This window comes from Tenrec ecaudatus, chromosome 4, assembly GCF_050624435.1.
Source record: "Tenrec ecaudatus isolate mTenEca1 chromosome 4, mTenEca1.hap1, whole genome shotgun sequence".
In the NCBI taxonomy this organism is placed as follows: Eukaryota; Metazoa; Chordata; class Mammalia; order Afrosoricida; family Tenrecidae; genus Tenrec; species Tenrec ecaudatus.
In genome coordinates this window covers 118,355,199-118,378,905 of record NC_134533.1, presented here as the reverse complement: position 1 = coordinate 118,378,905, position 23,707 = coordinate 118,355,199, and the positions used below count along the sequence as shown (strand labels likewise).

Sequence of the window (23,707 nt, the reverse complement as noted above, 5' to 3'; positions counted from 1 at the left end):
GGGCTTGGGTCTGCTTTGAGACCAGTCAAGCAAGTCCACTAGAGGGAGCCCAAGCCAACCCCAAGCTGCGGGGAGCCTTGCAAAAGTAGCTTCTGGGAACCTCCTGTCTGGAAATGATCAGGGGAAGAGACGAAGTCACAGAGAGAGAAGAAGGACAAACAAACACCAAGTCCGTGTGCTGACTCATATCGGCCCCTGCGTGGGTTTCTGAGACGGCCACTATATACAGGAGTGGAAAGCCCAGTCGCTCCCGCGAAGCTGCTGGTGGTTTCTAAACGGTTGACCATGCGAATCCCAGCCTAGCACACTACCAGGGCTCCTTTAAAAAGCAGAGAGGTAATAAATTACATAGTCAAAACCTAGCCCATCAGAAGTTACAAACCAAAGACTTCGAGCCCGGGCTGCACAAAGCTGAATGACACACAAGTTTCCATAATCCAGAGGATGGATCCATCAAGAGTCTCGTGTCTCTAACCAGTGCCCTTTCCTGGATGTCTGCGTCCCTCGAGGTCAGCACCCTAGGGGCCATGGCCAACTCTCCTCTGTTCCTAATTTCTCTGAAATAGAAACTCTCCCCTACTTGTACACCATGGAGAATGGTTTCCAAAACCCAAACCAAGCTCACTGCCATCGAGTCAATGCCAACCCACAGTGACCCAATAGGACAGGGTAGAACTGCCCTATGAGTTTCCAAAACTATCGCTTGATGGGAGCAGAAAGCCCTGTCTTTCTCCTTTGGAGCGGCTGGTGGTTTCAAACTGCCAACCTTCCCGTTAGGAGTTTAATGCAACTACCACACCACAAGGGCGCCACAGAACAGAATGGCCTTATTGAAGGGGATTTTGAGTTTTAAGCCTAATGATGACATTTTTCAGAAGGGACTTAGGTTATCTAAATTGCCCAAAATGCCTGTTGGTGGTTCTTTTTCTGTGCATCAGCACAGTGGTATTATTGTGGATGTGGGCATCTGAAATCTGTAAGTCATCAACTTACAGACAGTATCTACAAGGAAGTGAATCATAGTTAATTAGCCCCAAAGCCCTTTCTTCTCAAACTACACCTTGAATTTGGAACAGAGACGAGGACTTGCTGGAACGTTGGCGGTTTGTTTAAGCTCCATGAGCTGCTACCGCCCAGCCTACCTTCCTTCCAGCTCCATCATGTTTGCCAGTCACCTTGACAACGTGAAGTCCAGGAGCCCAGCCATGCCGTTCTGAGTCCTCCCCCTGACAGCAATTGGCCACTCTGGATTGGTCCCGAGCCCAGCCCTCCTCTGCCTCCTAGCTGGTTGGACCTTGTCTGTGCTCCTCCCAGTGAAGAAGGTCACTCCCCAGGGAGACCCACCAACAGAGGCAAGAGAGGATCTTACTGGTCTGAAGAGGCAGGGTAAGAGAAGAGGAAGGGGGCCAGGTGCCAAAGTTGATTTCCTCAAGAGGGTTGAGAGGGGTAACTTCTGTACACAGAGCCTGGTTGGGAGACCGAGACCGTTCCATCTTCTCCCAGTGACCCCAGGTGTCTGAGGTTCCCAAGAGACCAAGAACGGAAGCTTCTGCAAAGCGGAAGGCACGGACTCGGAGACTAGAGCTCTGACTTAGGACTCCTGGTCAAGTCTAGGGGTCAGGAAGGTATCCCCGTGTCCAGACCTGAGCCCCTGTCTCCTCCCTCTCTCGACAGCAAAGAAATGCCACCAAAGACCAGAGGAAAAGGGGCACAGAAGAAGCCGCCGAGTGCTGGTGAGTCAGGGTAGGAGGCTCACTAGAAGGAATTCAGCCCTCAGGATAACAAGAGGACTCTCTCCTGGCCCTCCCCACCTCCCCAGCCCCCATTCTTCACATCCCGGTTCCATGGATCAGGGATACTGGGGGATCTGACACCAGTACCCTCCCTGGAGCCCCCCCCCCAGTCTGTTGTCTCATATACTCATGTCTGAGTACCTGTTTGCGACTGGCTAGTGAGAACACACACGGGCAGGCTTGCTGCTGCTCTCAGGGACTCGTGTGTGCTGGTCCTCGGGCTTCATGTATGAAGGAAGCCCAGGGTCTTGGGTGAGGACTGGAGAAGCTGGAGTTCTCCAGCCCCACTCAGGGCCACCTTGCCAGGGCAGATGTGGAGGCGGAGTCCAAGCTCAGGCTGGCCGTACTGGAGAAGGAGTTGCTCCGAGACCAGTTGGGTAAGCCGGTGGAGGGTCTGGGGAGTGGCAGAGGCAGGGCAAGGGCCCGTGTCTGGCTCCACCACCCCCTTGGGTGGTTGGAGGGTTGGAGCTGTGGTGGCCGCAGGAAAAGACCTGCAGGAGTTGGGATGGTGGGAGAGGATGGACAGTGGGGATTGATGAGGGAACAAGGGAGCTGCTTCTTAATGCCAGATTGTAGAGGAGGCTTTGCTTCATAGTAATACAGAGAAAGTGAAACCCTGGAGGTTGGTTGGGGTGAGGGATGGACAGAGAGCACTAGAGCCTGGTGGGTGGTCAGAGCCCATCATGGCCCTGGGGGTGGATGGAGTGGCTCCTGTCAGTCCTGAGGGCGGCTCTGTTCGCAGCTCTGCAGAGGGACCAGACCCGCCGAGCCAAGGCCTCGGAAGACCAGCTGAAGCAGAGGCTGCACGGGTTGGAGGCAGAACTGGAGGGGGCCCGCAGTGAGGGGCAGGCCATATACACAGGTGCGTGGCCCAGGAGCAGATGGACAGGAGACAGAGACCAGAAGAGAGGGCAGAGGAAGTCAGGGAGGGACACACAGGAGAGTTTCCACCTGCATCAATGAGGCCCAGTCTCCCACTTTGGGGCTTGGCACAAATCACACCCCAAGGAGCCCCTCACCTCTGGGATCCTAGGCAGGAAACTGGATCTCTGCTGCCCGCCTGTGCTGATGGGTTATAGGTAAAAAGTGGGTTACTGAGCCCACAGCAGGGAGTGGAGACAGGCTAGACTCCCCATCCTGAACTGGGGTGGGGTAGGGGCCTGGTTTCCACCACAACATGCTGGCCACCAGACTAAGCCAAAGTCCCCTGACCCCTCTTCACCCACAACTTCATGCCCACTGCCATCCGGGTTTCCCCACCACAGAAATGAGTCGACGGCAGCGGGCCCTGCAGACGGAGGTGGACACGCGCTGCAGACAGCTGAGGGAAGAAGTGAGGGGCCTTCGGGAGCATCTAGGTGGGCTTCCTTCTTTCAGGCTGCCCTTCCTCCCCCAGGGTCACGGAGAAGAGCTGGCCTCTCAGCACTGCCCAGGGCCACTCCTGTCAGTTAGGACTGGGCCCGAGGGTGCAGGGTGGCAAGGTGCTCTAGATTAACAGGAGCAGGCAGATTATTCCAGAACGTTACATCTCTCCTGCTGTTTCCCTCGCTCACTTGGTCTCTCCAAACCCAGACCTGACTCTCCGCCTGCCACGTGTCTCGTGAGCAGACGCAGCCAGCCCCTTTCTGGTGCCCAGCGGTGGGGTTTCCGCCCTGCAATCCAGGGGGCACGTCAGCCCTCCAAGTGCCCCAGCAGGACGGGTGTTGCCACCGAATCGATTCCAGTTCAGGGTGACTCCCTGGGTGCACGGCAGGCCTGTCACAGCTGCGACTTTTCTCCGACAGATTGCCAGCCCTGTGCTCGGGGTAACTCTGGGTGGGGTCGAGCCACCAACCTTGGTGCCAGTCATGGAGCACTTGAGCACTGTGCCACCCAGGGACCCCTAGCACACATGTCCACAATAACTATTTGCTGAGTAAATGAACAGGAGCGCCCCAAATCAGCAGAGTTAAAACCAAAACAGGAAGTCTTCCCTCTTCCTTCTTGCTTACTGGATAAAGTGGAAACTCCTGAGCAGGCTGGCACGTACGATAGGTCACAATTTGAGCTTTCAATGCGTCTTAAGAAGAAATAGCTTTGCTTGGGTTCACTACAGATACCCAAACCCACTGCCATCCCGTGGATTCTGGCTCCTAGCGACCCCATAACCTAGGGCAGGACGATCCTCGTGCGCTTCCAAGGCTGTCGATCTCTATGGGAGCAGAAAGCCTCCTCATTCTCCCATGGGTGCTAACTGCCAAGCATGTAGTTAACAGCCCCGCGTGTAATGGCCACACTGCAAGGCTGCTGATCCGGCGACCCGGCCCGGGGCTCCTCTCTCAGCCTTTGCCATCTGTCAAGTTCAAATACATGCAACATCTGCTGAGTGCCTCCTGCAGATCATGCACTTTTTTCCGTTGATCGCTTTGGCCTCTGCTAGAAACCAGTGAGCTGAGCCTCATTCTCCCTCTCAAGATGACGAGGCCGAGGCTCAGAGGGAAGTACATCTAAGATTCCACAGGTCGTTAAGTGACACCAGGTTTCTGGCCCATGTCTCCTGTTCCAAGCCTACTGCCGTGTCTCGTGGACCTCTGTGGGCCTGCCTTCAGCCCTTTAAAGCAGGGGCCATGGGGACGCAGGTGGGCCTTGGCGGGTCTGGCCTGCTTCCACTGGAGTTCAGTTTCAGGTACGTTGGGAGGCAATGCAAGGGTGAAGGCTGTCTTCCTGTCCTCTTCCATCCTCCGTCCCCCAGAGACATGCCAGAGGGAGGCTGCGGCTGCCCGGGCAGCCGCCGAGCAGGCCCTCACAGAGCGGGACGGGGCTCTGGCCCAGCTTCGGGCTCACGTAGCAGACATGGAAGCCAAGTATGAGGAGCTCTTACACGTAAGCACCACCCCCTGGAGCCCAGTCAGACTGGTGCCCTGCACTCCACCCCACCCGCAGGCCCCAGCCAATGCAATGACTAACTGCCCACGGAGGGTGGGGGGGAAGAGCCCCTCCCCAGGAAACCTGGGCCCATTTTGAGGATCGAAGGGAAGGCAAGGAGATGCAGAGGTGCCTCCTCCTAGAACAAGAGCAGGAGGAAGACCTGGGCAGAGAGGGCTTCCAGGTTGGCCTGGGGCACCCCCACCGCAGACCTGTCCTCTCCTGGGGGCTGAGGCTTGGTATCTGCAGGACAGCTTGGACCGGCTCTTGGCCAAGCTAAGAGCTGTGAAGCCTCAGTGGGAGGAGACCGCAGGGAGACTCCACGCCAGGCACAAGAAGCAGCTGCACCAGTTTGGGCTCAACCCCCTGGACCTGTGAGCCTGCACGTCTGTGGTCTGGGCTCCCTGAGGCCCAGCAGTAAAGCTGTCTTGATATGGACCTCAACGGGGCTGCTGCCAGGGGCAGAAGAGGGCTTCTTATGGAGACATTTCCTGTCTAAGCCGACCCATTACCCCAAGGACTGAATTATGGGAGAGATGTTTGACAAGATTTCTGTGCTTCTTCCACAAAAAAACGGGGCCCCGTCCCTTGAGCCTGGCCCCTTCAAAGGCCACCTCCCTGTCCCCATGAATACAAAGACAGCCAGCCGGATGTGTGGGGAAAGGTCATTTCTGTAACATCATTTGCTATGGTGACTGAACAACCACACAGTGGCTGTGCTCCCAGAATTCGAAGGTGTCCGGCGAGAGGAAGGGTGACTGGTCCCCAAACTCCTGTAATATGAGGGGGGGGCTTCAAAGGGTTCCAGGTGAAATGGAATCAGATCGAAACCTTTAGAAGCCCTCCTGTGCATGCCCAGGGTGAGTGCCAGACAAAGCCAATCCCAGCCAGGCTGCACCAACTCTTCTCAAACAGGACGTCTTCCTTGGGGCACAGCTCCCCAAAGCCCCAGCGCGACCTCCTCTGGAGCTGCAGAGGAGGGTCAGCTGAGAACAGGCTCCCTCGTGGGTCTTCATGAGGTCTTTGATTGGTGGTGGGTTCCTGGCTGGGGTTACCTGCGATGCAGGTGGCCAGCATCCTTGCACTCCAGCCTATGGCTCACAAAGAGCATCTCGGCTCCCGTCACCTTGGGTTGGAGAGTCGCTGGGGGCCTCTGTGACAAGCAGGGATCCCCAGAGCACATCCGAGACGAGGGCCTGACCCTAAGTAGAGAGAAGAGGGGGCAGGTGATATTGGGGTCAGAGGAGCCCCCTTTCCCTCCCCACAGTAGCTCAGCAGTGGCATTTGTACCCTGGGTCCTTTTGAGCCCCATGTGACCAAAAGCCAGTGGCCATTGAATGGACTCCAGCATTTCAACCAGAGCAGAATCACGCTCCTGAGTTTTCAGATGTAGTTTACCAGGCCTTTCTTCCAGGCACTCTTGGGCAGTCTCGAACCCCCAGCCTTCTGGTTAGCAGCTGAACCTGTTAACAGAAACCACCTCCCACCTGCCACCACCACAAGCTCCACCTTGCAGTCCTCCCTCTGCCTCTCCTGTGCCCTCCTCTGGTCCTCAGCAGGCCCATATCTGTCTCTTCATCCTCACCTGGTCAGCCTTCGAGGGGATCTGGGTTCCTAGGTCCTGCTGAGACCTGGCTGCCAACTTCAGGCAGAGAGGCGGGTCCAGCTCAGGCAGCCGCTGAAGTCTTCCCAGGTCACTTTCTCCACCCACGGGAAGTCCGTTCACCTCCAGAATCACATCCCCCACCCGCAGCCCAGCCAGGGCAGCTGAACCTCCCGGGGTCACCTGGATGGGGATGGGGGAAACACACCACAGGGAATGCTGTGGGAAAGTCTGCTGGGCTCGGCCAGGCTCGGGGCGGGTGTGGGGGGAGAGAGTGGGGGACTCCAAGGATACAAGTCCCACCTGGGAAATGAAGACACTGGGCCCACTGGCTACCCAGCTGATGCGCAAGCCATAGCCGCCACCTGGCTGAGGGTACAGGAAGCAGTGGCGAGAGCCAGGCACGACGCAAGGTGCAGCTGTGCCTTCAGCTGGAGCGTCCCTGGTCTCTATCGGGGGCACCGGGAGGGGGCTCTGGGGAGAGGCAAGAGCCTCCGTGTGCTCCACAAAGAGGAGGGGGGACAGGCGGACCTGGAAGGAGACAGACAGAACCAGCCCAGGGTTCCTCCCTCCACTGCACCCAGCTCCACCACCCCCACCTCCACCCCTGGCACTGGCAGCCTGCCCTCCGCTTGCTGGCACCATGCTGAAGAAGCGGTCGGCCTCAGGGTCCACGACAGTGAGGGAGATGCAGGAGCCCTGGGCCCGGATCCTCGACACCGTGTCCTCATGACTCAGCCCCTCCACGCTGTCCCCAGCCACAGCCACCAGCCGGTCCCCCGATTGCATCCCAGCCTTCTCAGCTGGCAGTCCTGGGTCCACCTCCCGCAGGAACTGTCCTGGGTCAGAGACATCCTCACTGCCCCTTCCCCGCTGTCTCAGGGCCACCCACCTGCCCGGGGCCACTGTTTTACACAGCAGGGGATTAGCCCAGGGAAGGCCCGGGTCAGGGTTCAGAGGGCCCCCTTATTTGCACTGGGGTTGGAGACACTTGTGTGGCCAGCCCAGGTACCCCCTTCCTATCTGCCCCTAAGGCTCCCACTCACCGAGGCGACCCCCAAGGCCCTTCTCCTCTCGAAGCAGGAATCCGAAGCCCTGGGGTCCTTTCTCTAAGTGCAAACACCGGGGTCTGGTGGGCAGGGCCCAGCCCTCTGCCAGGGGAGCAGCCAGCGGCATTCTCAACTGGCGACACTGTTCCTCCACCTCTGGCCCTGCCACCAGCAGGGTCACCTTCTCTTTACTCAGCCAAAGCTACGGGGAGTAGAGGAGGGAAGCAGCAGGCAGCAGCATCAAGCCCCTGGGTTGGGTGGGGTGAGGGTGGCCCTCCTCCCAGGCACAGGAAGGAGGTGCCATGGGCTGTGAAGGCAGAACAGAAAGCACGCCTGCAGGCGGGCAGGAGGTGGGGGGGGGGGGGGATGGATAGCCAGCCATACCCTCCTGCTGAGTTGCTGGTGACTAAAGCTCTCCACGCTGACCCCGTTGATCTCCAGCAGCCGGGCCCCAGGGGGCACCCCTGCGCGCTCTGCTGCTCCCCCGGGCCTCAGCACCACCCAGAAAGGCCCCTGCTTTCCTGTTAGACGAGGCAAAACCCAACAAAGAGCAGGCTTCAAGGCCCCGCCTGCGCAGAGTAGGGCTGCACGCGGGCTCCTGCTTGGCTGCCCCCACCCACTCCCAGCCTGGAAACTCACCAGGGGTGATGCTGAAGCCAAAGCGGCCCTGGTCCTTCACTATGTGGCACAACCGGGGCCTCAGCCCCGGGCCTAGGAGAGGGCAGAAGGGAGCACCAGTGCGCTGCTGAGCCTGGGCCACGTCGTGCAGGTGCTGGGCCCAAATCACCAGCAGCACCCGGGGACCGCTGGCCCTGATGCGCCGCACCACCTGCACACAGGAGGGGGGCAGAGGGGAGTGGCTGGCCCTTCATGCCACCCCCTCTCCGGCACCCGCTTCCTCACCCAGGGAACGAGCTCTCTGGGTGCTGTCATCTCACCCTTCCAACCTGGGCACCCCTGCACTGCAGAGGTGAGGCTGGAGACTGCCCCAATTATCCTGGAGATGTGCCACCGGGAGCCCAGCCCCGCCTCACCGATTCGTAGTCTTCATGCTCCACAACATCGCCGTTCACCCCCAGAATCCGGTCTCCGACTTGAAGACCCTGTCTCTGCGCACAGGTGCCTGGCTCCACCCGGCACACCATCTGCCCGCCATGGCCCGGCACCTGCTGCAGGTGGAAGCCAAAGCTCCCGCCCTCCTCTTTGCTCAGCAGACAGAAGCGAGGCTGCTGCTGGCTCCAGGAATCTGGAGGGAGAGAGGGACGGCAGAAAAGGGGGAAGCAGGGCATGGGCCAAGCAACAGTCATTGGGTGCCAGACAGACCTTGCCCCCTCCCTGCACAGGGCACCAGGCAGACTTCCACCCTGTGAAATAGTGGGTGAGGGCAGAGCGAGTGGCTGGGACGAAGGAAACGCCTGGTCTACCTCCTACCTCGGAGTCATTACTCCCTATCCAGGTTGGTCCCAGAGGGAGACCAAAATGAGTGGTTACCAAGGAGACGGGAAGCTGTGTGGTATGTGAGGGGGAGGAGCAGGTGGGTGAAGGGGTTACCAGAGAAGCTGCTGTCTTCGGCCAGAGAGAGGACAGGATTGTCAATACCCTGGTTTGGGTCAAATTCAAACTTCCTGCAAGGAGGCCGGGGCAGAAAGCTGCTTGGCTGGTCCTGGCACCTGGGATCTGCTTTAGCTGCCAATGGCAGCCAGAGAGTTCTTCCGCCTTCTAGCCCCTCCTCCCCCTGCCCCCGGACCCTTCCTGGCACTTACCAAGTTAATGAGGCTGTGTCCTGCAGATCTGTGGGGTGGGGAGAAGTGATTGGGGTTGGGTGGCAGGGAGCTGGCAGACAGAGTTTTTCTTCCATACTCCTGTCCCCATGGCCAGAAACGGAAAAGACTTAGGGAACCTCTCAAAATCAGGACTTCTCACTGATAGTATGTACACCCAAGGGATCTTACTGGTTCTCATCCCTCCTCCCCCAGAAATCTGGGCATATTAGCACAGGGCGTGAGCCAGGAAAACGGACAGATCCTGCTGTGTGCCTAACGCCAGTCTATTTACTCAGCACTGCCAGCCCCAACCACAAGCTTGTCCTGGTGTCCTTGTGCAAAAGCTTCAGTCTCCAAATCTGTCCCCGGACTGCCCCACTCACCTGTCCCCAAGATTGTCTCTCAGCCTCTCCTCCTACCTGTGGCTGCCTCCATTGCTGCATTAGCAATCTGGGACTGAGGGTGGGGACAAGGTCCAACACACCAGCTGACCCTCCCTCCTGCCCCTCGAGGCCCGCCTCCTTGAAGATGCTGTCGTGAAAGCAACGAGGTAATGGTTAACTGGAATGGAAGTCGCATTCCCTCGGGAAGTCAGTGTGTTCCTTCCGTCCCTATTCCTGGGTCCCAACTAACTCTGGATCCCCTCTGTTGCTGTCTGGGCTCTACCTGAGTACCAGGAAAGGCAGATAGCTGCTCACTGTAATTCTAAGCCTGGGAAGTGGGTGGGTGGGCTATGGAAAAGGCGAATGAATTCTACAGTCCCACACCAACCACCCCCATTCATGGGCTTTTCCCAGCCTCCACAACCTCTGAGCCTCACACCTAAGAAACCCTTCGGTGAAGTTTAAGGTGGTATATAAACTTGGCTGGGCTATAGGTCTCGGTGGTTTGGCAGTTAGGTAATAATGTGGTCATATGGTTTGTTGTGGTCTGATATAATGTATTCATCTCTGAGGCAAGCTCTCATACACAGCCAATTGAGAGGGATTATTTCCTCAGGGGTGTGGCCTGCATCCAATATACGTGGGCACTCTGGCAAAGCTCTCTGGCTTGCTTGCTTCCTCTGGATCCTGCACCTGACTCGTCACTTGTGATGTGACCTCCAGTTCTTGCGACCAACAACCTGCTGCCCTTCGTGTGTATCACCTTCCATAGCTGGGAGCCAGCTACGCCACTGTCTGAGGTCTGTCAACGCTTACGCTCCACAAGTCAGGGGCAGGAGAGCGTGGCGTCTGACCCACGGGCTGGGGACTTTCCAGCCTCTACAAACAACCATGTAAGCCATTTTCTTGGTAGAAATCCCTCATGGTGTTGGAGGAAAGCTCATGGAATTTTCCCATGGGCTTTCTGAAGCTCTGAAGAGATGTGCGCAGCGATACGCAGGAGCCTCACTGGGTTTGCTTCTCCAGAGAATCCACCTAAGGCCACCTGAAACACCACAGGGTCAGTAATTTAACAAGAGTGACCAAGAGTCACAGAGGCAAAGAGGAAGAGGCCGCAGCGGGTGGACGATGCAGCTTTTTAATGGCAGCCGGGGCGGGGGGGTGGGGGAGACAGCACCCACGTGAGAGGAAAGGGGCTTTAGGCGGGGTCTGGGTGGTGGGGTGTTTCAGCCACTAAAGCATCCTCTGCTTGCAGCACCGTTGGCACTGGGGACATGAGACCTATGTCACCCTGGTGGCATGACCAGAGCGGCCCTGGGAGAGGCAAAGTTGGGCACAATACTCTCAGTCTTTGGCCACCACCCTGTCAAGTGCTTCAGCCCTTCCAGTAAATGGGAGAGGAGGTATGCTCCCTCTACTAGCGCTGGGTGCCCCAGCATGGACCCTGGTCTTTGCAGGGTTGGGGGCACTGGTGGGAATGCCCTATGAGGGCAACTGGCACAGCTGTGCCTAGTATTCTGCCTCCAGGCCTCCAAAGATCATTCTAGAAGGAGTGGAGCAAGTCAGGAGGCCACCAGAAGAAAGGGTTCTGAGGGCCAGTGGTCACATAAGCAGGTGGCCGCAGCCACTGTCTCAGTCTCCAGGGCTGCCCAGCTGCTCCAGGAGGGCCTTGACCTCACCCTCCACGCGAAGCATCTGGGCCTTGCGCCAGGGATTGAGGGTGGCACCCTGGCTATCTTCCAAGTCCAGCAGCAGGAGTTCCAGGTGGCGCCGGACCCGGGCCCGGTCCCAGCTGTTGAGGTTCCGCTGGACATCCCCGAGGATCACCGACCAGTACTTAGACACTGCTGTCCCCTCGGTCACTGATGCCACAACCCGGGCACCACGTCCAGCCGTGCCTCCTAAGTCTCGCAGCACCTGGCGGCCTTCCGAGCTCAGCTCGTTGAAGTAGAGGCTGACAAGAGAGACAAGAGCAGAACTGGTCAGCAGAGTTCTGCAAAGGAGGGGCAGAGGCCAGATGGGCAGACTCCAGGTGATAGCGCTGATTGTGGAGTGGGACAGGTGTCTACAATAAACCAGAGGTGGCCACTGGGCGGTGGCCACTGGAGGCAGGGACTGCCACTAGAGCTCCATGGAACCAGGACCACAGGAGAAATGTGGGACGGAATGGTGACAGGCTAAAAGCCAGTCACTCGGTGGGGAGGGGTGGCTCAGACCGGGGTGCAAAGCCAGGAAGAGAAGCTAGGCCCCAGGCGAAGACCCACTGCATCCCCCAGTGGGGAGGAACCGCACAGTGAGACTGAGAAAGGGCTCGGGCTCAAGCTCAGGCCTCGGGGGCTGTCTCAGGAGGCCCGGCGGAGGCAGGGTGAGGGAATGGGGCGGCACTCACTGCAGCAACTCCAGGGAAGGGTGCTCCTTGGCAGCATTGGCCAGAGCCAGGGCGGCCTTGTCACCGGCACCATTGTAGGCCACGTTCAGCTCCTGCAGCTGCTTGTTGTGGCTCAGCTGGGCCGCCAGCAGCTCCAGGCCCTCGTCCCCCAAACCGGTGTGCAGCAGGGACAGGTGTGTCAGTGAGGTGTTTCCAACCAGGCCCTCGGCCAGCAAGGCCACACCTGTGGCCGTCAGCGGGTTGTTGGACAGCCTACAGCCGCAATCACCCCAAGGTTAGGAGACCGCCTGCAGAGGCCTGCTCTGGACATTAGGACTTAGCCCAGGCCGGGAGAGATGAGCCTGACAACCAAACGACACAGCTCTCTGGGAAGAGGCGCAGACACCTCTGGAACTCTGGGGTGCGGTGCCAGAGGGCTATAGGCTGGCCTCCCCTTTTTCCCTCTCCACTCCCATTCCCCTTTCGGCCCCCAACTCAACTCCTTTCTGCCCCCCCTCCCTCCTCCTCTTGACCATTTCCCTCCTTCCCTTTTTGCCTCCTCCCCTGTCCATAGATCTCTGTCCCCTCTGGCTTCCCCAGCCTTCTCTCTCCCTTCCTCCACATCCCCTCTCTTAAAGCAAGAAGCACCCCAGCATGAGGGTTCTCCCTGGAGACTGCAGGGAACATCCTGGAGCTGTTACCAGGCAACAAGGCTGGGTATTACTCCGCCTCCTCATCTCCCCAGCTGACTGGCACACTCTAGCTATCTGAGAGACTTCTCAAGGCCCGTTGCTGGTGGTAATCCTTCCCCACTGCCCTGCTGCTTGTCCTGACCTGGGGCTAGACAAAGCCTAGATTTCCACCACCTTTACAAAGACGGCACCGCAGGTGGGCAGACTAAGTAGGTAAGGGGCAAGGAGCTCCTGGCCAGCCCCTGGGAGCACTTACCGCAGGGTGGAAATCTGACACTGGTCATGCAGCAACAGGTCTCGGAGGTCCCTGCAGGCCTCAGGGCCCAGGCTGTTGAGCTGCAAGCTGGGGCAGGAGACAGTGGCCAGAGGGAGGCAGGAGAAGAGCAAGGAAGAGAAACCAAGGGGGGATTTCAACAGGGGGCCTGCCTCCTTCACCAGTCCGGTCAGCGCCTGCTCTGCCTCTACTGCTGCCCCGCTGCCTCCTTTCACCAACTCTATCCCACCCCCGGGCCTTCCTCTCCACCTTTGGTTTGCCCCACCCCCCTTCTTTTCCCTGTCTCTCTGCCGCCAACCCACTTGGCTCCTCATAGCTGTGTCCAAGGCTGGATGGGTGCTCACCCCAGCTTCCGGGCGCGCAGCAGGACAGGCTGCAGCGTGCGCAGGCCTGCGGGGTCCAGCTGGCAGGACGCCAAGTTCACGTCATCCAGGGCATGCCTTCCGCTGCCCAGCACGGCGGCCACCACGTTGCACTTGAGGGGCGTCATGCGCACGCCTGACAGGTTGAGCTGGCGCAGGGAGCGGAGCACCTCAGCGGAGAAGCGCTGGTTCTGGAACTCATAGTGGAAGAAGAGGTAGTCAAGGAGCTCCGACGGGGGCAGCGCTTGGCGGCCCTGGGTGCCCAGCTTCTTCTTGATGGCCTGGGCATTCTCCAGGACATCCAGGTTTTTGATGGGGCAGCCAAGCTGAGCCAGCACGGCCCGGTTGTGGGCAGAGAGAAGGCCCCCCATGAACATGGGGAAGAGCTCGAAGACTTCATTGTCGGAGGGCTCATCTGGGTGGCGCCGGGGGCCCTCCATGCCCAGGATGCTGGCGCCCATCTGGTCCAGAACATCGTCATTGTTGTAGTCCTCCTCCCGGAACATTTCCAGCACCATGGCCTGGGCCACAGCCTCCCGGCTCTTACCCACCGTGCGGCCAAACACTCGCGGGACCACCTGGGAAAGGAAGCCAGGGAGGGACTCCGCATCAGATGCAAGCAGCCCACTGGCTCCGCCGGCCCTTGGCCCCCTCTGGTTCAACACCCACATGGAAAACTCTAACCAGCCTGGCCCGGTGGATAAAACTTTCCAGAGGTTAGCTCCATGTGGACCTTTCCAGGGTAGCAATGACATAGCAGTTTCAAGTTGGGCTGAGATCCTCCAGGTTGGTAGTTCGAAACTACCAGCCAGTCTGCATGAGAAAGACAGGGCTTTCTACTCCCGTAAAGAGTTACTGTCTCAGGAACCCAGAGCGGCACCAGCGACTCCAGGGCATGGCAGGGACACTCGTCCCCTGAACTCCAGACCTAGAATTCACTTATTTTGTCTCCAACACCCCACTCAAGTCTAGCCTGGAACCCAAAGTCAAACCCTGCCCCTGTGTCCATTGCCCCTCACAGCGACCCTGTACGACAGAGTAGGACTGCTCTGTGGGCTTCCGACGCTGCAGATCTCTATAGCAGCAGACTGCCACATCGCTCTCCCTCGGAGCAGCTGGTATATTTGAACCACCCACTTACCAGTTTGCAGTCCAGTGCTTGAAGCACTGTACCAACCCAGGGTAGAGGAGCAATTAAGCATAGATTAGGGTTTCAACTTAAGAACATGACCATTGTTATCATCTAGACCAGGATGACTATGATTGAATGTGGGTCTTGAAGGTGCCACATCAGTAAACGTTTAGTTACCAACAGGCAGGTGGGTGGTCCAAAGACCCCGGGCAGCTTTGCAAGACCCAGAAGTGGTGATGTTTCCATGCAGATTGCAGCCTAGAAAGCCCTCTGGGGCCGTTCTCCTCTGTCACCGAGGGGCACCGTCAGTAGGAAATCGACTCAGATAGTCGAGGCCTGTGTGCTCTGGCTCCTGTCTCCCACATGGCCTCACCACACCCTTCCCATTACTCCCCTCGTGGTTTTTCCTCATGCTCTTGACAAGGTCAAGGCTTCGCCTCCAGCGACTCTCTGCCCACAGTTGCCCACCTGGCTGGTCCGTGGGGTCAGAGCACCTGTCTTTCAGATGGCTGTTGAAGAAATGCATGCCTGGGGAGGTTTGCTACACCATCTCCCCTCCCGACAGCAGCAATGAACCCTGTTTTGTTCTGGGGCACCTCCCGAAGGCCTGTCTGCCGTGGAGGAAAGGGTCCACTGCCCCTTCTCCCAAGGATAATGTGGTGACAGGAGCAGAAATTGCTGCCCTCTGAAGCTGAAGTCAACAGGCTCTGCAGGAAAGAGGTGAGACAATGCTCGGCGAGGTGAGCTGGGAGGCTGGGGGCATGAGCAATTCTGGCGGGTTCTCAGGATAACCAGGGCTTTCCAAATCCTACCAGGAGACCATCCCCTGGTGGGATTCGGAAATCCAGGTAAGGAGAGCATAGCTCCAGGGCCAGCCCCGGTGTGGTCTCCACTGTGGACATTGCCTACTGTCTAGGGCAATGACGTGCGTAGGCTCGGGTTGCACAAGCCTGTGTTTCTGTTTACCTAACAAACGCTTGGAGATGCCTTACTGCAGGCCAGGCCCTGCGGATACGTTCGTTTAACCTTCTGGTTAGGTCACTGGGAGGCATGTGACTATTATACTCCTCGAACAGCTAGGGAATCTGAGGCGCAGAGAGGCCACGTTCCCGGTTCAATGTCACACCCTGAGCAAATGGCTGGAGTTAGCCCTTGTGGCTGCGTGCCATGGACCCTCGTGCTCTGCTGTTCAGAGAGGAAACGTCTGGGTGTGGCAGTACTGAAGTTGCGCATGAGACGCTGTGCTCTTGTCGACAAAGTCGCTAGTTAAGATGAGGCTGTCTGTTCCAGGAAAGAATTACAGTCGCGGGGACCCCACAGAAGGTTCTCTATGAGTCAGAATTGGCTCAATGGGTTTGGGTTTGGACCAGGACTCTCAAGACCTTCCAGAGTTACGGAGACATTCTTAGTGAAGACAAGGATTGGCTATGCGACGGGGCGCCCCGCCTTGAACACAAGATGAGCCAGTCACGCAAAGAGTGCAGGATTCAGTATGACAAGACCTGTGCCTAAATCCCTGCTATTTCACTTGCTGCCTGAGTGACCCCGGGCAAGTCACTTACTTGTCTATCGTAAGCATCTGCTTCCTCTCAGATGAACTCAAACTCCAAACACATTGCCAATGAGTCAATACCAACTCATGGCAACTCGACAGGACAGGCTAGAACTGCCCCTGTGGGTTTCCAAGACTGCAACTCTTCACAGGGGTAGGAAGTCTCATCTTTCCCCCGAGGAGCGACTGGTGGCTTTGAACTGCTGGCCTTGAGGTTAGCAGCCCATCATGTAAGCACTATGCTACCAGGGCTCCTCTCGCAGATAAAGGGGGTCCTAAGATTTCACCTCCAGGGTTGAAGTAGGAAATGAAAGAGAGAAAGAGCTTCCTGAAGCTCCTGGAAGACAGCGGCAGAGAGTGGCCAAGCCTCCTTGCATTGCCTGCTGGCAGTGCTGCCTTGGGGCCTGTAATTCGGTTCTGGTTGGACCCGCCCCGCATGCAGGAAGGGCTTTCTTAAGCCAATTACCAATGCCATTTATCCTCCCAGTGTAAGTGAATCAAATGGCATCTGCTTTATAAACCCGTCTCTGCTGATTGAGTTAGGGTGAGTCACCACCCCCAAAGCCTGATCACCTCTGGAGAGAGAGATGCAATCAGATTCGGTGGCCTGCAAAGCAGAAGACAGATCCTGAGCTGCAGTGACCCCATGCCACCCAGCACCAAAGACCGGGAAGAAAGCCGTGAAAAGAAAGCCATTGATAGGGCTGCAGGGTTATTTGTAAAGCCCCTGGAACGAAAACTCACCGCCATTGAGTCAACTCTGACTCATAGCAAGCCTAGAGGACAAGAGGAGAACTGCCCCCGGTGGGGGGGGGGTGTCTGAGCTCCCAATACGACAGGAGGCACAGCCTCATCTTCCTCCTGCAGAGCAGCTGGGGGCTTCAACCTTGTGGTTGGCAGCTCAATGTGTAGTCCACCACATCACCAGGGTTCCTGCATCCTCGAAGTCCCCTTGCCCTTTCCACGCCTTCCCCAGCCTTGTGGCTTCTCCCTCCCCCTCCCCCTCCCTCCTCTGAGTCACATCAAACTCCACGCTACGGCCTTCCTTCGAGTGAGTTTGAATTCATACACGCCCAGAGGACAGAGTAGAATGCCCTGGTGGGTTTCCCAGCCTGTAAATCTGTACAGAGGCAGACTGCTACGTCTCTCTCTTAGGACTGGCCAGTGGGTTCAAAGCGCTGACCTTTCTGTGAGCAGTCAAGCACTTGAACCACTGTGCCACCAGGGCCCTTCCAAATGGTCTAAATCTGAGAGAGTCCAGACGAGGACCCACAGCTCTGCAGGAGCTACCCGCTTCCTTCTGGGAGCAGAGTCGGGGTGAAGGGAACACTGGGGGCTGGGAACTGGACACCCGGCGTCCTGGGAAGAGGGGGGAGCAGTGGAGGGGGCAGAGCTGGGACCGACCTTGAGGAGGTTGAAGAGCAGAGGGAGGGCCCGCAGGGGCAGCAGCTTGGCCACAATGCCCAGCACCACGCTGACGTCCTCTCCGACACGCCCCACGAGCTCGGCCACGTCCTTGCCCACCCGCTGCAGGGTCGTCTTATGCAAACCGAGCACGATGTAGAGAGCTGCCAGGTACTCCTGCATGGAGGGCACGGTGAACACGAAGGTGTCCGGGCGCCCTGGCTCCACGCTCGGAGCCAGGAAAAACCGCAGGGCATCGCGGCGGAAGACCTGCAGCAGCTGGACCTCCTCTTCCGTCTGGATGCCGGCCTCCAGGCAGCCCCGGACATCCTCCTCGGAGAAGGAGGTCTTTCGAGAGGTCACCCCCTTGTGGGCCAGTTTGCCCAGGGTCCGTGCTGCGTAGGCCATCAGAGACACCTTGGAGGAGCCCGTGCTGTCCAGCGTCTCCCCGCTGAAGTTGAGGCGCAGGAAGCTTGTGTAGATGCTCGTGAGGGTCTGGCCGGCAGGCGTGGGGCCATGGAGGAAGTGCAAGGTGGCACAGACAAGCCAGCAGTAGGAAGGCAGGAAGCAGGCGGCAGAGATCTGGTGGTGCCCCTCCAGGTTCCGGGACAGCATCTGCACCAGGTTTTCCCGCTGGGCCTGGGTGGCCGCCTCGCCCGCGTCCCCGGCGGCATGCCCACAGTCTGGCTGGTTGAGGCGGAGCTGGAAGTAGAGCTTCTGCAAGTTGGTGTCCGAGAAGCCGCAGATCTCGCCGTAGCGGCCCACGTACTTGCTGGGGATGCAGCCGATGGCCGAGGGCCGCGTGGTCACCAGAATGCTGGCCTGGGGGGACCAGGGGGCAGAGATTACCACAGATCCGCAAGGTCCTGATTGCCTCCCTTCCCAGGCAAGGAGGAGGATGGCGGTGGCATCAATTGCGGAGCACCGACTCTGTGCCGAGGCACCTTGGCAGGTCGATCTCAAAGGCAGGCTCTCGCTGGACCATTGCAACTCAAAGGAAAAGAATCAGAGTTTAGGGAAGTCAGTGACTTATTCAAGGTCCCGGAGTGGGAAGCGGAAGAACCGGGATGTTAACTAACCCAGGGCCAACCCACTCTTGCCCCGTGAACACGTGGACATAGGACACAGCCCTCCAGAGGGCGGCGGTGGAAGAGCAGGGCAGGGGGCTACCCACCCACCTTAGGCAGCATGTACTTGCGCAGCAGGTTGACAATGATGGCAGCCGATGCCTGTGGCGCCTGGGGGTCACTGCAAAGCCCTGTGCCTGACAACCGGAAGTCCAGGTTGAGCCTCTCCAAGCCGTGGAGCACAAAGAGCAGGCGGGGCCCAGCGGCATCCATCAGCGGCAGAACCTCCTTCAGCGGCGTGTAGCGCTGGACCACGAGCTGCCACAGGGAGGCTGGGGTGGGCCCCAGGGACGACAGGTCCTCGCAGGAGAAGGGGATGAGCAGCTCAAACACGGGCAGCTGCCCGTGGCACCAGTCCAGGACCATCTTGCGCACCAGCGTGCTCTTGCCTGTGCCCACGGTACCATAGAGCACCACGGTCTGCACGGGGCGCCCACAGGCATCGGGCCCAAAGAGCTGAGACAGGGCGAGCGGGGCCGGCCCCGGCTGGGGCAGCCTGGGTTCCAAAGCCAGCTCTGCTGAGGGGCGAAGCAGCTCATCAGGGGTGCTCTCGCGGATCACAGGGTCCACGTGGACCGTGTCTAGTGCAAAAGTTGGGCCAAACTGGCGCTCCTCTCGGGGCAGGCGGATGAACCACTCGGCCAGGTTCTGGCGGTGCCGCTTGATCGCTTCTGGATGAGAAAGCGAGGGCCGTGGGTCAGAGGAAGAAGCTGGGGTGTATGAGAGCTCAGGGCAGGAGCGGGGTTCCCTGGGTGATGCAAACGGCTTACAAACAAAAGGTTAACGTCTGAGTCCACCTCAGAGGTCCCTTGGAGGAAATGCCTGGTGACCTACTTCTGCAAAACTGACCACTAGAAACCCAGTGGGACACAGTCCTGACATTAGTGGGGTCGCCAAGACGTGGCGTTATCTTTCAGCACCAGCTGCAGGGCAGGGTAGGGTGGTAGGGTCAGCCTGGAGCTTGCAGACCCCAGGAGCTGCTGAGGCCCAGACGGTGGTGGGACACACAGGACACCCTTCAAAAACAGACTTTTAAACCACTGAATTGTCGGGTACATGAACTATATGTCCATAGGAAACAAATAAGAAGTGAGATAGAAAAAAAAAAGAGAGAAAAGGCCTGTCTGGAATGTTTGGAACTCCTTGGGCAGGACATGAGAGCCACCAAGCACGTGATGCGGGTGCCAGCTGACCGGCTCCAGGGCCTCTGTGTGCAGTTTAAGCTGGCTGCTGAACCCAAGATTGAAGGTCGGGCTGGTACAGCTCCGCCCAGCTCTGGACACGGTGAGTGTGCTTTGCACAAGATCCGTGGACGGAAGGGCAATGGGCCAAGGGCGGGAGTGAAGCCACCACCGATGGCCAAGGCCAGCACACCCTCTGCACCCCTCATCCTAAGACCCCTTCCAGCAGTCCCTTTACCAGTCGCAGCGATGCCCCGGAACAGCAGCCCATGACTCCCTGGTGGGGAAGCATTATCCGCTGCATTTCCGTGGTGGCGTATGACAGCCCTGCGACAGGAAGAGGGGGCAAGTTGGGACTTGGAGACAAGGCTCGCAGCCCCATCCAGGCTCTGGGCTCTGCTTATCTAGACCAGTGGGTTTCTGGCGTGCTGAGATCTGGACCCAACACTGGTCACCAAGCTGAGAGCCCTGCCTGAACTCTGATGCCCTTCCAAAGATGGAGGGTTCACCCCATGCCCTCCAGCCCCCTCTTCTGGCTGCCTGCCTGGAACGCTTGCTAGTCACTGCCAGGCTCCACCCCCTCCCTCAGGCTGACCACTATTTCTTCTGTAGACCTAACTCAACTTCCTCTCAGGTCTGGGTACTGACTCCATACCCCCTCCATCCCAGCACGCCAACCCACCCCTTCCCCACTCCCAGCTGTCAAGCTAGTGAAAGTCCTGACCCTCCTGTGCCCAGAAGTGTCTTAAGGTACAATAACAAAGCCTCACCTACAGGGCCCAAGGGAACATTCTCCCTTAAGAGGCCAACTCCAGTAGGCCAGAAAGGGGGCGCGTTCATCTACAGAGAGAAAGGAGAAGGGGGGAAATAGCACGGATAGGCCCTGCTCACACTTCCCCACCAAGACAGGTCCAACCTCCCATTCGTTGCTCTCTGTGTAAGCACACAGCTCCCTCTTTTCTGGGGTGAGTATGTGGTTAGCATTTATCTCCCCTCACACCTGTGCACACGGACCAGGAAGGCAATAAGAGCAGGATCAATCTGGTTTTGCTTACAGATCTATAGATATCTTAAAAGGAGGCCTGGGGGGACTGGGGGTTAAGAATTAGACTGCTAAAAAAAACCCAGTTGAACTGCAAATCGTAAGGTCAATGGTTCAAACCCACTAACTGCTCCCTGAGAGAAAGAGAGGCTCTCATTAAGATTTACAGGCTCGGAAAGGCCAACATAGGGTGGCCGTGAGTCAGAATCAGTTAGATGGCAGAGGGGTTTAGATACCCAAAACGTAGCCCAGGGCCGCGTATGGAACAGGCACGGTGACTGTGTTTAACACAAGATGAAATCCCACAGGGACACCAGGAGGCCCCTCGAAGATGATCTCCTTTTCAGAGGAGCTGAGGGAAGCTCCCAGCGGTGAAGTGTCTTGCCCAAGGTCAACAGCTAGTGAATGACAGGGCTGGGCCTAGTACACCCAGTGTCTGGAACCCTGCTCTCTTGATGGGACCATCTGGACTCTGACGAGGCAGGGAGAGATAGGTTCGGACAGCGCCGATCCTGCTTACCTGGAAGCCGGGGGCCTCTTCCCAGACCAGAGGCCCAAGAGGCCCTGGGCAGTCGGCAACCCCACCTCATGGCAGAAGAGAAAGTCAGAGTCCAGGAGACAGCACCACTTCTGTCCTGCTCCCTGTAAGAAGGCCGGGTGAAAGGCGTCCAGAGCCCCTGAGAGCCCAAGAGGGACTCCTCCTCGGGAGAGGGCCGTCTTCCCCAATGTCAGCTCTGCTGAAGCCCCACCCGGCTCTACCACCACCCGGATGATCCTATGTCACCTCCTGTCACCGCTGCCTTTCTCCTGAGTCCCGCTGCTTCATTTGTTTACTTCCCTGTTGTCTGGGTGGTGGCTGACCAGCTCAGCTAGGAATCCTGAGCTCACTGGGTTTCCAGTGGCTCTTTTGGAGCCTAGAATTTCCAGGAATGTTGGCTTCCCCCCTCTGCCTTTGTCGTCCCTCCTTTTGCTGAGTGTTAGTGGTCTTATCATTTCATCTTCTCTGTGACCTTCCTATAAGCTCCCAGAGGGTAACATCAATAACGACATAAACAAATGGGTGTACTTCCGGCTTCACATTGCCGTGAGAAACTCAGCTTGCAGGGGCCGCCCTTTCCGTTCAGTTCCAGACTACAAGTCTTCTGCCACACAATGCACACCAGAGAGACACCTGGCCTTGCTATCTTCAGATCTTTCTTCTCCCTGCCCTTCCCTCCTCCTCTGACGTGGCCTGCTGGGCTTGATGGTGTCATCACAGGGCCCCAACACTCCAGTGATTCAGCTCTTCTGGCACTTACTGGGAACCCCATGTCCTCCCTGGTCTCTGCCTCCCCAGCTCACCTGCTCCTAGCCACGTCACCTCCTTAAGATCCTAGGCTACTTACAGAGTCGGAGATGAGCCCCGCCCGGCCTCATTCTCCAGCCCCACCTGACCTTGCTCATAGGTCCCTGACATGGTCACTATATGTTTCCTCAGCTGGGAATGACTTCTCCTCTGTGTGATTCTACCCAATCTTTTCAGATTTTGCCTAAAAGTCTCCTCTTCTAGGGAGTTTTTCCCAATCCCTCCGAATTCTTCTTACAGATGGGGTGAGGTCCTACTGAGTCTCCAGGGCAAACTTACAGAGAACTGGGTGCACCGGGCCCACGGGACTGGGTGAGGCCCACCCGGTAGAGGGTGCTGCCTAGGACCTAGATCAGATCCCAGGGCTCGGAAAGGGTTAAGAGGGAGCTCTCTGGAGAGCTGGAGACACTGGATTAAAAACAAACAAAACACAGCGGCAGAACCTTAACCAGGGCCACTGAGTCAAGATGGGGCTTGCAGAGGGGGCTGGGCACTTCTGACTTTCAGGGCAGCGAGGGCGCGTGGCCCAGTGTAACAAGTAGAGGGACGGGGTCCCCCGACCCCGCTCCAGAGCCCCCTTCAAACTGGCTCTGGAGCGGGCAGGAAAAGCGGCCAGAACGCCCACCTTCAGGGCGCCGGCCCCGCCCGCCTCGCCCGGCCTGGGGGTTCAGCCCACCTGCGCAGCCCCGCCGGCCCGCGGGCCGAGCTCGGACGCCCAGACCTTTACCCGCGCGGCCCGCACCCGGGACCCGTTAGCCGGCGCCCAGGGGTCGCCCGGTCGGAGCGAGCGCGTCCCCGCGGCTCCCAGAGTCCTCGGCGCGGCCCGGCGCGGAGCTTCCTGCTGGCCCGGCCCTGCCCGCCTGGCATCCGGCCCCGGCAGCAGGCGCGGGGAGGGCAAGCCGGTTTCGGCCCCGCGGGGCCCTGGGAGGAAGGGGACGGCCGGGTGGGGGTGGGGCGGGGCGGGCTTCCCGGGGAGCAGGCCTGGAGCTGGGGCCCTCTCCCTTCGCCCCTCTGCCCGGGGCCCAGCACCTACTGCCCGCTGCAGTTACCCAGGTGCGGCCAGCTTCCGCTCCACCCGCCTCCCAAGCCGGGCCTGGGCTTCCCCATTTTACACATGCAGAGACCGGAGCTCTGGGAGGGGAAGGACTGGCCCGTGTTGACCCAATTAGGAAGTAGAAGAGCCCCAACGAAATGCTAGCTCCTTTCTTCCTCCACCTCCACCCTGGGTCTCCCCGAGCGCCTGGTGGTTGGTCACCCCAACCACCACCACCACCAACTGGACCGCCCAGCTGCAATTTTGCTCCCAGCCCCCAATTTCATTAAGAACGTCGCCTCCTCTCGCTGCCCTGGTCAGGCGACTTTGTTTACTGGTGACCCTTTCAGGTGGTGCCCATCCTTGCCAGACCTTAGACAGCTCAGTTCCTGAGGCACAGCCCCCAGGGCATCCTTCCTCTGCCCCTGTTACCTTCACAGCCTACTTCTCTGCAGGAATCCCGGGGCAGGCTCTTCTCTTCGCTTCTTTCTGCCCTTGGCCCACTGAAGCCCCTGGCCCTCTGTGTGTGGCCCCTGGTCACTTTGGGCAGTAGAGGAGGAAGAGGGGGGGATACCCAGGGCACTTTCCACCCCAACCTGCTCTTCCTGCCTGGCATCCAGTCATGGCCTAGCCTCAGGGTTTCCTGGTCCTCAAGGCCCCCACCCTCACCCCTGTGCTTCCAGTATGGGCACACCCAAGG

General features: G+C 58.5%; 3 protein-coding genes across 3 annotated transcripts; 1 reads left to right on the top strand and 2 right to left on the bottom strand.

Moving 5' to 3' along the window:
- Positions 1-1,118: 1,118 nt before the first annotated feature.
- Positions 1,119-5,075, top strand: DRC12 (dynein regulatory complex subunit 12 homolog). The gene is made up of 7 exons (XM_075547840.1): positions 1,119-1,184; positions 1,675-1,733; positions 2,100-2,170; positions 2,536-2,655; positions 3,059-3,151; positions 4,525-4,655; positions 4,947-5,075. The coding sequence occupies exons 1-7, from the start codon at positions 1,119-1,121 to the stop codon at positions 5,073-5,075; spliced, it is 669 nt and encodes a 222-aa protein (XP_075403955.1).
- Positions 5,076-5,359: 284 nt separating this feature from the next.
- NHERF4 (NHERF family PDZ scaffold protein 4) lies at positions 5,360-9,547 on the bottom strand. Its single transcript, XM_075547839.1, has 10 exons — positions 9,532-9,547; positions 8,901-9,101; positions 8,384-8,595; positions 7,989-8,178; positions 7,734-7,870; positions 7,347-7,551; positions 6,943-7,139; positions 6,604-6,831; positions 6,283-6,483; positions 5,360-5,899 (listed from the first exon to the last, which is right to left on the bottom strand). Exons 1-10 carry the CDS (start codon positions 9,545-9,547, stop codon positions 5,789-5,791), a joined length of 1,698 nt encoding a protein of 565 aa, XP_075403954.1. The 3' UTR covers positions 5,360-5,788.
- On the bottom strand, positions 9,034-22,903 carry NLRX1 (NLR family member X1). Its single transcript, XM_075546706.1, has 10 exons — positions 22,651-22,903; positions 21,150-21,271; positions 20,358-20,427; positions 19,826-19,914; positions 18,458-19,077; positions 17,280-18,101; positions 13,174-13,769; positions 12,812-12,898; positions 11,885-12,136; positions 9,034-11,449 (listed from the first exon to the last, which is right to left on the bottom strand). Exons 2-10 carry the CDS (start codon positions 21,217-21,219, stop codon positions 11,128-11,130), a joined length of 2,928 nt encoding a protein of 975 aa, XP_075402821.1. The 5' UTR covers positions 21,220-21,271; positions 22,651-22,903; the 3' UTR covers positions 9,034-11,127.
- Between the last annotated feature and the right edge of the window lie 804 nt (positions 22,904-23,707).